Source organism: Chroicocephalus ridibundus, chromosome 7, assembly GCF_963924245.1.
Source record: "Chroicocephalus ridibundus chromosome 7, bChrRid1.1, whole genome shotgun sequence".
Taxonomy (NCBI): Eukaryota; Metazoa; Chordata; class Aves; order Charadriiformes; family Laridae; genus Chroicocephalus; species Chroicocephalus ridibundus.
The window spans coordinates 18,653,633-18,667,200 of NC_086290.1; the positions used below are offsets into that span (position 1 = coordinate 18,653,633).

Sequence of the window (13,568 nt, forward strand, 5' to 3'; positions counted from 1 at the left end):
ATACAGCACGTTATACAAGACTGCTTCACATGACTGGTTACTCAAGCAGGTCATACAAAATAAAGTGGGAATAAACTTACTGCAGCTGTGGACTTCATACATGGAAGGTATCAAAAGATATGGCACATTCAGAATTACTAGACTTGCCCAAGTAATAAGCCCTTTTCAAAAATATAGTTGAACAAAAGCTCAGCATTCTGCTGAGTCAAGTCAATTTCTAAATCAGTCCCTCATTGTGCCTTGGGTCTTTATACAGAGTATTATAAGGAATAAGAGGGAGGAAAGTGTATACTGGAGACAGGCTCAGAGTGTACCCATTCTTTAAAAGTACATACAAATATATGCCAGAAGCTTAAATTTAGAGAAAGATCACTTTCTCTTTCAACTACCAGGCCAGTAGGACTCAATAGAAAACTGCATCCAGGACTGGGACTCCTTGCATTCTTCTTTTTCATCCTACAGAGCGAGTTCAACTTCACGTCATAACATAATTCAATAAAAGTTATGACAGTCACTAGCTTCTACGCTAAGAAGGTGATTAAAAATCCTGTGAGACTGCTTAACATCATCTTCCACAATACCCCACATAGCTTACCAAAGAAGAGAGAAAATCCTTTAATTTGACATAAAATTTTTAGTGATGTTATATGCTTTAATAATAGTATCTATGAAGTATGTACTTTGAACCATTTGATAGGTTAGCAAGCTCACTATTAGCAAGCAGATAATGCAAGCATATAATAAGAAAGCACTGCTAATACCACTAACTTCAAAATACAATAAAGTTAATTGTATGCAAATAAAATGGTTTCCTCCAAACTGTAAGCCTTACGTTCCTGAATCCTCTATCAATGGCTCTCTGCATTTTACAGGCAGATATCCATGTGCCAAACAATCAGCACATTGTAGAGTTTTATCAAGAACCTTAATCAGATGTTCAAAAATGAAGCTCGCTATTACTTTTCCTAAACTAAAGAAGCATGAAAACTGAAGTATAACCAGTATAGGTTTTTTGGTTGGGGTTTGTTGGTTTTTTTTCTTTCTTCTTTTCAAATAATGAATTGATTACAAGTTGCAATGTGATAACGAGTCTAAACATACTCAGTTTCTGGCAGACTTTCTTAGCATCTTCCACGTTATATACTGAGAAATTGTAGAACGCCATGTCAAATGCATAACAGTGATCCTTATACTGTATCCATTGTAGGGTACCGCCAGTTTGTGGGCACCCTGGAGCTCTGCTCACTTGCTTTGGCTGTAATTGTCTCTCTGCAAAGAAAAAAAAAAATTGATGTTATTTCTGCCGCAGCAGTTTGCGCACAGTCTCTTTGTAGTAACAGGACAGTAAGTATTAACTTACTGACTACTTCTCCCAACAACCGTGATTCAATTCCTTCTTCATGTGTCAGATGAATTTATTTGCAGGCGAGCATAAGACAAGTCCCAAAGGCTCGGGAGCCATTTTTTCTTGCCTTTTAGGGGGTTTTGAAGTTTGGTGCATGTGTTTGATAAGGATTACTGTTCAGAAAGGATGCATATAGTTTGATATTGGTATCACAGGTGAGCAAAAAGTGACCAGGATTGGTTCAGATTTTCACTACCGGAATGGAGAGAATTAATCTCCCTTAAGTATTAAAAAGCGGTTTATTGTTCCTGATAGACAACTCTTCTTAAAGAGGGAATCATGTGTTGTATTTCAGCCTTCATTTCTAGTTCTAAATGCAACATGTAGAGACAAAATATGCAAAATATTAAAAATAACACTTACTGTTTGGAGTGCTATAGCAAATGGCACCTTCAGCAACACTTGTACATTTTGTACGGTTCCAAGATCCTTTAGTATCCAACAGAACACAGTTCTCAGTAGTATTTGAGTTCTCTAATTCCCAAGGATAATAGTCAAAGTCGCTTCCATCTGACCATTCAAAATTAGCTTTACTTCCCTAATTAAAGAAAAACCACACATACAGTTGTGGTTTAAATCTTGTCAGTCATTAGTAAGTCATGTAGCAACATTTATCTCTTGTAGAGTGATAAATTAAAATGCAGGTGGCCTCATTTTCTAAATCCATACTAAATAAATGTACAACATAGTGTGCATTTTCCAATCACGTCCAATCAATTCTTAACATAGAAATCCTGCTTATTTGTGGGAACTGAGAAAGTGGTGCAGCGTGTCTGTAAACCTGCGATGTGCCTTGTTTTATTCTACAGGGAACATGTCTCTCAACTTCATCCTGCTGTTTCATTTAAGCAGTCTGTCTTCCTTGCTAGGAACGTTATTAGATACGTTGCAAACTGCTAAACTGTCGAGACGGCCTCGCTGAGTAAAGCTGGCCAGCTCGGGAACGGTTTGCTGTGCTAGCTCCTACTTCAGAGTCACTGCTGGAAACTCGAGACAATGAAAGGTCAAGTTGTGAGAAGCAGAGGGACCCATTCAGACCAAAGGAGGGGCAGAGGTAGCAAAGGTATGCGTAGAAATCACACAGAGGGATATTTTTCCCATTTAACTGCCATGGCCAGGTCTGGGGAGCAGGGCTGGGGCCACAAGCTTTTGGCTCCAAGGTTAAGCAGACAGAGGAGGAGGAAGATCTGCAGCTGCCTCCGGCTTTGCCTCCTGGGAGAAGGGACACGTAACTTGCTAGAGAGCCAGTTCCTGAACTGCCTTGGAGAGCCAGTCCTGAGCCGGACTCAACAGGCTCCATACAGCCTTGTCTGACTCTATTTGCTGATGGAATCCGATCCTACAGAGGGCCATAAGTCTGGAGGCCCCAAAGGTACTGTTGCAAACTGCACTTCCTTGTGCCACAAGGCACGATGTGAGACCTTTACGTTATTTAAAATTTCAAGGATTCGGAAAAATATCTCAGTGTGGCTACATACACTAAAATGTAATATTCTTTAACACGTTACATGGGGTTGAAAAAGTAGGTAATTTAGTACATGGAACAGAAATTATGAGAAACTGGAAAAAAGCATCAGAAAATATTTCCTATCCTGTGCAGAAAACTATTTACAAGCTCTGTTACTGAGGTTACCAACAGCATATACTTACATCATGAATGGACAGCCCAAGCCACAGAGGATAGCCATCCTGCTTGACAATGTCTTCTAGAAATAACTGTTGTGATTCGCTGTGTACGCTTGCTAAATCACTCCTATTGTGTTTGCATTCTCTCAATGCCTCATACCATGTTAACTTTTTCTGAAGGATCCTGTATGTCCTGTTTCCGTGTGGAATAGACTCAGGCAATGGAGGCTTGTGCTGTTGGGGTCCTAATTTCAAAGAATAAGACGAGAAGTTCTGTGCAATTCATTCATGTTACTAGGAACATACGGAAAGCATTAAAATCCACCTACGTCAATGCAAGTCAAGCATTCAAGTGTTTGGTACAAGCAAGCAAGTTATCTTTTGCTACTTTGAACACTGAGAGCAGTTGATGGGGGAGAACAGCAAAGCTATTCCTCTGATGAGAGCATTACAGCAGCGATGCACAGACTGACCGTATAACCCCAGAAGCCCACCCCTGCCGTGCCATGCGTTTCACAGGGAGCAAAACCAAAGCCTTAGATAGCAGGTACTGCAGAACCAGGACTTAAATTACAACCCTCATCCAGCACTACACAAAGTCTTCTCCACTACTCACCCCTTTCGATTTTGCAGGCGAGAATACTGTACACATTGTAGTGATGAGCATGCCAACTTTGAGAATAATTATAAATATCCCAAAAACCATCAAGATTTACACCAGCAAAAAAGCTGTTCTTCTTTATGTCAGGCCTTCCCAGCCTCCAGTTATTGTAAGTCAGATGAGTTTCATCATACCACTTGAGAACTTTATCTGTGGAAAACATTACGTATTTATGAAAACATTGGCATTATGTGTACAAATACCACTTCACTTTGAATATATTAATCACATTAACAGATATTCACTTTGGGAAAAAAATGCAGCAACACTCTTAAGTTACTCTAAATCAGGTACATATACAATGCTATATATGTTAGCATTACCCATCCAGGCCCTTTTAAGTCCCACTTTCCCCCAAAATCAAACCTAGACTAAACAGAACATAGTGGATCTAATTATCACTCAAACAGAAAGCACGTCCAGTTATTTTCTGCTAGAAGATAAATACAAATGTAAACCATTATTATAGGTTTGCATTCGGTTAGGCTTTAGTTGTATACTGAAACGTGCAAGAAACGTACACTTAAAATGCTGCAAACTTTGCCTCCAATTCAGTATTCAGTTAAGAAAAAGAAAAACAACACACACTTAAATCTTACCATTGTCATCATAAATCACACCCAGCCAGACCCACATAGCCAGACCGCTGAATGAACGAAGCTGCTCAGTAACAAAGTTATTCTCTTCTTCGTCTCGAACGCTCAGAACAAATGCTTCTGGGTCTGTTGGAAATTTTTTAAAATTACTTGCTTACAAATTCACCTTTCAGTTATAAAATAAATTAAATATTTTTTTGCTATTGTTGTTAATGATTATTACAGATAGGTCAAGAATGTGTAAAGGCTAGACCTTTATAACATAATAACTAAACGAATAGTGCAAAAACAATTTTCAAAGGTATTACCAACAGTGCCTCCCCGGTCTTGTGGATAAATGAAAGACATTAGCTCCAGAAATATTTTTGGGTTCTACTATCACTTCAAGTTCTATGTAGTAAAAAGTCTCTGCATAGAACACAAAAATATCAGCAACCTTCCCTGATTTTCTTGAACTGCCTAGTGGAGAAACGGTATTACGAAAAAGACTGACTTGAAATCAGTTCATGAAAAGTAAAAACAGCTTCTGGGAAGATGCACGTCTGAAGTGGCATGAGCAATGGTTTAATATGAGGGAAGCTGTTCCTAAGCTTACGCTTTGTTCAGGAGGGAGAGGAAAAGCCCACGTGCTTTTCTGAATTTGACTATTCTCAGACTGTTCATTGTGTTCACCTAAGCAAGAGAGGCAGGGGGGGAACCCCCAGGAACTAAATGTGACTGTAAAGCCAGAATGTTGCCAAGGGGATAACAGCTACCCAACCTATTTAAAATTAAAAGGGGAAAAAAACCACAAACACAGCTTTCCAATTTTTCAGAGATCTGAGAACTCCTAGCCATCTCTCTCTCAATTTCTCCTACCGATGGCTCTGGCAATTTTTATGAGAGCAGTGCAAGGGCAAACGGCATTAGGCAGCGCTACGCTAACGCACATTTCCAAATGCTACAACCTTTCTCAACACTCACTTTGCTGTCATTGTAAGACAGTGACTCAGATCTAAAACTCATCTCCCTCAAGCTGATATAAGTCCATAAATACCTGTAATATGACAAAGTACTTACTCATTTTCTTGCATAAATGATGAGCTTCTTGAGACTTCAGTTCTCTCCATCTATTTTTTGTTATCATAAAAGTGTAACAATTGTTTCTAAATGATATCCAGGGCGTATTTTTAATCTTATGTGGGCACTTCACTTGTGTAACTTGTTCTTTTTCAGTCTTCTCTGAAGAAGGGAAAGATGACATCCAGGACACGATTTAATAACAATGTTTAACCTTACACACCACAGAACTCTTTCAGGTACCATTCAGAAACATGCAAGACAAATTAAGCGTCATCCTCTAAATGCATAACACATTGCTGCTTTCAGTTTCCTCATAACGGTGATTTTTTTAAGTACAAAACCAGCAGTAAGCATTATCAAAGAATACAGATGCTTACAACTTTTCGTAATTAGTGCATTATACAGGTTTAAGAATAAAATCCTTGCATAAAAGTGCTAAGTGTGGACCAATAAATAAATTGGTCTTATTGCCTATTGTAGGAAGTCAGATCACCATTAAAAAATTAATACTTCGTAGCTGGCAACACTTCTCAGTTCCGTGGCTTTATGTAATACTTGGGAAGCGAGAAGGACTCTTCCTGCAGTTGCTCACAGTGCAAGCACAAAATAGTTAAGGATGTCGTAATGCCAAGTGCACGCTTCACTGTGACTCAGTATGTACAACAATAGCTTAACTGCGTCCTCTTACGGGAAAAAAAAAAACAAAAACCAAAACCAAACAAATTATAATGGTCTCACAGGGAAGAAATCTGTGATGATCTCTCAGAAAGATCTTGTTTATTTTTCAGAAGGGGGCTGTGCCATGTATGTATCCCCCTCAAAAAAAGATGTCCTGCTGTATTCCTACCTGACTTGCTGTAATTGGTATATATTTAGAAGGGTTTTGTGAACTGCAGGTGACTCTAATTTACACCTTTCAGTGTAGAAAGAGCAGTGACTACCTGCTCTCTTTCTTCTCCAGGTAGTCATGTACCTCCTCCCCGTACAGACTTCCATGTCTGAAGGGATTTCAGGAGGTCCCGATGTTAAGATGTAGAGAGGTAGCTGAATCCTCTTCCGCATGCAAGCGGGAGAGATTAGTATGCAACAATCTTACAGAAACAGCGCAAAGGTAGAATCAGCTGACGATATAAAGGGTACAGCCTGGCCCAAAGCACCCATGCCAAATTAATTTCTAAGGAACACGTGGATTAAAACCAAACAGGTGCATGCTCCCCCTATTTGAAGTTTGCTTCTTTTTTTCCTGGCATGCAAACCTGCTTGTCCGAGGAAACGTAAGTTAAAAAAAGTTGTAATTTTGAAGTTACAATCTGCAATTAGCAAATATGCTTCATAATAAAACAACGTTCAGCTTTTGTATGTATTATGCTAGGATACATACTTTCTGACGCGTAGCAAATAGCACCTCGATTTTCAGAGGAACAGTCAGAAGTTTTCCAGAAGCCATCAGTATCCAAAAACACACACTCTTCGCTTGTTTCTTCATCATCATCAGACCAGCGACTAAAACTAACATGTTTCCCATCCAGCCAGCCATAATGTTTTCCACCCTAACATTGTGTAAGTAAGAGGGATGAGCTTACATAGTAAAAAATATTAGGTACAGAAAACGACACGGTAATATATTTACATTGCCTACACATTTAGAGTGTCTCTGGTGAGAACCACAAGTGTTTCACTGCCCTCGCGTTCTGATCTGCCGCTCACAACAAAACAAGCTTCGTTAAGTTTTGCAGTTGCAAAAAATATGATTTAGCTGAAGCGGATGGCAAATTATCCAATGTTGCTACTTAACTACTGTGCTTATGGAGGAAGGCCTGGCAATGAGGTGTCTGTATTACCTCGTTTTCATCTGCAAATCAATGGTGGATATAATTATCTGGTCCTGGAAAACTGATAATATCTGAAAATAAGGCCCAGTCTCAGTTACTCCACGCTGAGTTGAAAATAATCTATTAAATACTTAACTGATTTAATAAATCAGACGTGTTCCTGCCCTGGAGGATGCAGGGCTAGTAAGAAAAACCCTACATACAACAAGCACACCATCCTTTAAGAATCTAATATTTAAACGTTTTCTTCAGGAAATCCCCCTGACGCTTTTTAATTTAATTTATCTTGTATCTTTCTCTTGCGTCTATAATTCCAACACTGGAATAACAAGTTCTGTTGACCAGTATCATTATAATTTCCTTTCATGTGACTTTTTAATTCTGCCCAAATAACAAAGTGTTGCAATAGTGAAAAGCTAGTGCATGCCTGAGTTGCACGCAGCAAAATGAATCATTTGATTTTCACTTACAGATAAAGATTCAAAAGAGGAGTGAAAATAGGTTGTTCTGGTTTCCCTGTGTTCACTAAGATTAAATGCTTGTTTCCTTTAAAATGTATTATCGATAAAGTATACACCCAAATTTCTATTTCCCCCCTGCTACTTTGCCTAGAATACTCGGTGCCCATTCCTGACTTAGGAAGATCACAACACCACAGAGGCTGAGCGCGCACCATCAGCCTTTGTAGCTAAGGCACTTCTCAAATAAATTTTACCTTTTTTCTTCCAATTATCTCAAGACTCACATGCTTGACAAAAAAGATAAACCCTGCAAGCAAACCCAAGCCATTTCATTAACAGCTGAGAAAGCTCTCGATCCACAATGAGGATCTTCAAGAGGTCCTCTGGCTAATAAAGGCTAAGTAGTACCTCCTGTATTGACTTTTCTGAAGACAAAACAAACAGGAAAAAAAAAATAATAATCCACTGATCTATCTCAGAGACATCTCCCTCTAACTCAAAATGAAGGCACAAATAACATGAAGTAACAACAGAGTCTAAGTTAAGCTTTAGAAATGTTATCTCCAGAAGTGCTCAATGATTCATTTTAGATTTTACTTGCCACTTCTAGTTTCTTCCTTTTAAAACAGATTTTGGGCTGTCTTTCTAGAGTGGTACTGTAAACAGTGGCAACGATGTTCATTAGCAAGAGACACAAAGATGATTCAGTGATCTGTGATGCTGGTACCCTACAATATATCCCCCTTGATTCTATAATCTTTTAAAAGAATTGTCTACTCATCATCAATCTGTCCAGTGGAGTTCAACAACTACATAACTTGGAAAACTGAAGATTTAGAATATTAATCTTGAGACCTTCCAGATGGTTATCCCTAAGTGAAAACAGTCACTCCAGAAGTTATATTTTCATTGCAATTTTTTTTATCCCAGTTTCCGTTTCACACAGCTCTAAAAATTACCTTAAGCCACAGGGTGAGGGGAAAATAAAACTTACGTCTCTGCTGAAGAGTCCAATCCACAGTGGGTGATTACGAAGGGCAGCCTGAACAGCAAGAAAAGCCTGCTGGAACTGATCTGTGATGCTCACCAGCTGCATCTTGTTACTTATGCATGCAGCCATGGCATCATTCCAGGACAAATTCTTCAGAATGACCATGTATTGAACATCTTGATAGGTCAATGTTTCATTAAAGACTTGCTCTGCCTGGTTATCAGCAGTTCCTATACATAAGAAAGAAATCCAGTTATTAGGTGGTTAGACACTGGAATATATTTTAAACTCCCAATTTCTCTGTAACAAACACAAAAACCTGCTTGAATTCCCCCCAAAATAACTCTTAGACAGTAGATTATGCTAGTGATTATAGTTAGAAGCAAGTATCTTTGACACTTTATATAGAAAATATATAAAAGAAAAAAATAAGAAGGATTATTTTCACCAAATCTATTTTATATATATATATATATATCTCTCAACTTAGGTTCACATCTTTTTATATTTACTATTTTTAACTAACTGGTAAATGTTAAGAATCCTATTTATTCAATTAAAAACATATTCTAGAACTCTAATTAAATACAAGAATGGGAGAGAGCGACTGCTCTGCTGCTATATAGCAACAGCCAAACTTGACTCATTTATCTCTGTGGAGACTGTGGATTTACGCTTACGCGAATCTAATGAGCCACAAAAATGGTCTATGCAGATCTTGCAGTGTCCAGCACAGTCCCAGAATTCCTTACTGCCATCCATGGGTATAGTGGGAATTGATTTTGCCTCCACGTGCGCTTAACTAATTGCAGAAAATCCACCTTACACAGGGAGGGGTATAATTCACGATTTGTGCTCTAAGCACCGAATGTTATCAGTTATCAGCATCATACTGAAGGCATACAGCTCAGCGATGCATAGCAACTGCAGTTAATAAAAGAGGCGAACATTCCCACGGGTGGTAAATTAAAGCATGCAAACCTGGGAAGCCCAAAAATTTTATCCAAAACCAAAAATAAATTGGCTTTTCAAAAGGGAGTAAACCCCTGACATTTAGAATATCTCAAGCAGAAAAAGGCTCACGGGGCGGGGGGAATTAAAAAGCACTCTATAAATAAGAGGATATAAATGGATGATTAACAGGCTGACAGGGCCATTTTCCAAAACACGAGAAGACAGAAACATAGTATTAATTTGATATTTATACGCAATTTACAGCTCTCAATAGATCAGAAAAGTGACAAGGCTGAAACTTCGTTAGAAGTGGTTTGTGTCTGCTGCCAAATGCTTTCACTTAGTCAACAGCTACAAAAAAAGAACCACGGAACCAAGGGTGCCATCACACATCAAGGGGTACCAAACTGGAAACAAGGTAGTAAGGAAAGTGTCCATTTTTGAAAGAAGTAATTGCTGATGATTAACATCTCAAGAAGTTCTGCAAATCACAATAATGCCAAGATTTCCCAGGAACCTGAATCATCTTTTTCCCTAGGATAAAGCCTTAGGCAACCTGGACTCTCTCATAGCTATCCCTGCACCCTGCTGAGGTCCCTTCCAGCCAGAATTATCCTTAGGTCCCTAATACAATGATGATATAAGACCAGACCGTACCAGGACACATTCTCTGGCAGTCCAAAACCCCTTCTCATTAACCTTCTACAGCTGTAGTTAGAAAGGAGTGCTTAGTATTTTAGTCAGCCCTGACTAGTAAGATATTGATCTACACAGATACATTGTCGACCTCATATTAATAAAATCCCTCCTTTTCGAATGTTCATGACTACATCTCTTCCATCCAGACTTCTAATCTGGACACTTGGAATTTCTGAAGTATTTGGCACTGAAGTAAAGAAGATTTTTTGTGTTAAATGGAGGGGGAAATCTCTGAGTATTTGAGAATGAAGGTGGGCACATTCTTGGGTGCTTTGCACACCTGTTTTTTTGGGTTTTTTATTTTAGAGAACAGCATGTTAGTTACTGAAGAGGATTATTTACATAGAGGAACATACTCAGAAGTGGGTATGCTGAACATTAGCTCATAGCAGTAATTAAATGCGTGTAATAGCTATATGCGTTTGATCTGATTCCAGTAATGAATGTCGACCAACCCACACGGCTACATCAGAATATTATTTTTAGTTCAGATTAAGAAAACCCACTCACACCAACGGATCTGTACGAAGCTAGGGAAAGATGCATCACTCCAAATTAGCACTCTCCATGTATGCCCACAGGGTTTGCTCTGGGGAGACCGATTTCAACATTAAGAGTATATGATACCTCATATTCTGGTAGTGCTAAAAAACACAGGATATGTTTAAGGAGGATACAAATATTGCAAGATTCCTTCTCAGGGTTCTCACTTCCAAAGTTCTGAAGAGGAAAAATGAGTCACTTGTTCCACCCCTTGATGTACATCACCTCTATACCCACAGAGCATTAAAGCCCCATCTGCTGAAGTGTGGTTCCATTGAAACCACACAGAGTCTCTCAGGAAAACAGATTCCCTTTGAACCGGGCTATGAAAAACAAAGGGGAAAAACTCCAAAAGGCTGATAAAATAGGTCCCAGATCATCCTCCACACTCTGCTTTTCCAAAATTTAGCTTCTGAGTCTCTACAAGAATTTTGCTCTTCAAGTGCAACAATTTACATGCATTAAAGGTCTCCTGGTACACGTATCTTAACTGCAGACTCTGGCTGTAATTTATTTTGACTCTTCAGACTTACCTGTAGGCCGCTGGCATATACCCAAGAAGTGTCTGTCAGCACAAGCAGTGAAATTCCATGTTCCAACATACTGTGATTTGGGATCATTGAGGATTACACCACACTGATTGTTGAATTCTTCATCAAAAAGCTGAAAGCCAGGAAAATGCTTATCGGACTCAAATAATGCATAAACATACTTGTGTAGAGAAGGTGAAGTAACACGAGGCTCGGAAAACCTGAGCTGTCTGAACTCGTTTAAGAAGTTTCAAAGGAGTGGTGCAATACAGCTTACCTATTTTACAAAGACTATCAGGTGCCTGGACTCAAAAAGAATTTGTAAGTTAAATACAGGGGAGAATATTAAATGAAATGATTTAACACTTAAAAATATATCTTGTTTGAAGGTGTGATTCGACTAGATTTGTTATGTTTCACCTTGGGTAGAGCAGCGAGCAAAATACCGATGTATAATGGTTCACAGATGCATTCTTCGTGTAACTGAACCAAGTATTACTGACGACATCTTTTTGATGACTGTTTTCATGCAGTCTTTAAATTGCAAATATAAGTTCCAAGAGAGTCCCTACAGAGTTGTTTCAGCTTTTTTCCTTCACCCTTCAGTGTTTCATATCTCAGTTCCGTTGTCATCCAAATAAAGGTAAACAGAACTCCACTACTGTCAGTCACCCTGTTTGCCAATTAAAACCACTAACTGGGGAATGTCATCTGTTAACATACGTTTTGGATCTTTTTTTTTTTTTTCATACAGTCAATATTCCAAGTTTCATCACTCTATAGTCAAGAGAAGTCAAAAGTCCGAACTTACGTCCAGTGGAATTTTCCTTAGTCTTCCCGTCAAGAGTGGGTGAAAGTTACTATACAACAGTCTACTGTCATCTATCCATTTGTTTTCCCTTGTGCTGAACAGAAACTGCAAACCAATCCAAATATCTTTTGGCATACCAGGAAGCAAGGACGTTATATGATCTGTTGAGCAGAACAGTAAATGTACACATTGTGGTTCAGAACAACGGTAAACATCTGAAAAAACACTTCACGTAAAATAATGCAACCCCCATTTGTATTAACTTCATTTTCCCAGCCCTTTATGATTGCCAAATGCTTATCATCCTTTCCTTCCATAAGATAGCAGCTTTCATGTTGATTTTATCTGAAAGGAGCAGACTATTGGTATTCATCCTCCAAATTCTCGTCTGAGGAGCAAGGAGTGGATTTAACCTGTTTCTCTGAACACTTTGTATTCTTGCACTTCCACCCAAATTTCAGAAGCTGCTTTTCCCCAGGGTCTGCAAGATCTTCTATTGTCTCCCTGCAGAGATACTAGAAGAGCTCCCTCCTGCCCTCTCTGAATTGGTTGGACTCGATGACCTTAAGGGTCCTTTCCAACCCTGAAGATTCTGTGAATTGACTGAGGAAGTTTGATCTCCCATCTTCCTCTCCTACTGATGTATACCACAAATCAGAGACATTCCTTGGATTCCGGCAGAGTTCGCCCACCCCACCACCAGAGGAAGCAGGACAGGACAAAGGAAGTGAGGTTTAGTTTGAAAAAATTCAGCCAGGAACACCTTAAATGAGACCCCTCTTAGTGAGCATTCTGGCACCCAACAGTGGGCTTCGGGAACCCCTCAGCCACCAAAGGCATTCACTGAGCTTGTCTAGATTAGGAACACAAATTGAACCTACATAATTAGCTACTGCTGACATGTCTTAACTATTGGCCACACGCCAGACTAGCCTCAGCCTATTTTCTGAGCTAGACAAAGGCATTGAATATTACATGTCAGAGCTAGCCAGCCGCCTAATGCCACTGGGAAGGGCAGAAGCAGCCTACAGAAAGAGCCATGCTTCTTTAAGAGGACTGTGACTTCCTTCCATATAGACTGCCTCCCCCACAGGGAAGGAAGAAAAACAAACAAGAAACAATAACAAACACTTCCATACGCACCAAACCAGACAGAAGATCCCCCTGTGTAAGATTTCAGAATGGCTACTCTTTTGCAATCTTAAAAGCATCCAAAACCACACAGGTTTCGGGCATGTATATTACTGTATGATTACAACCCTATTCCTCCCCAATAATAGCAAAAAAAAAAAAAAAAAAAAAAAAAAAAAAAAAAATCACCATTCAGCTGCTACCTGCAGGTACACTAATGGCCCCCCCTAGACCACTTCCCAGTCCATTTGGCAAGAGGTTATTTG

General features: G+C 39.2%; 1 protein-coding gene across 2 annotated transcripts in view; it reads right to left on the bottom strand.

Annotated features, from left to right (window-relative positions):
- Window positions 1-13,568, bottom strand: part of LY75 (lymphocyte antigen 75) — a 52,134-nt gene that overhangs the window by 8,990 nt on the left and 29,576 nt on the right. For both annotated transcript variants that reach the window (XR_010071996.1, XM_063341504.1), the window contains exons 23-32: window positions 12,172-12,332; window positions 11,364-11,493; window positions 8,638-8,864; window positions 6,732-6,900; window positions 5,348-5,509; window positions 4,292-4,414; window positions 3,648-3,842; window positions 3,056-3,276; window positions 1,769-1,943; window positions 1,102-1,269 (exon numbers count right to left, since the gene is read on the bottom strand). Coding sequence is in view for 1 of the 2 variants with exons in the window: in XM_063341504.1 (XP_063197574.1) it covers window positions 1,102-1,269; window positions 1,769-1,943; window positions 3,056-3,276; window positions 3,648-3,842; window positions 4,292-4,414; window positions 5,348-5,509; window positions 6,732-6,900; window positions 8,638-8,864; window positions 11,364-11,493; window positions 12,172-12,332 (1,731 nt within the window). In the remaining variant the exon portion in view is untranslated. The remainder of the gene's footprint in view (window positions 1-1,101; window positions 1,270-1,768; window positions 1,944-3,055; window positions 3,277-3,647; window positions 3,843-4,291; window positions 4,415-5,347; window positions 5,510-6,731; window positions 6,901-8,637; window positions 8,865-11,363; window positions 11,494-12,171; window positions 12,333-13,568) is intronic.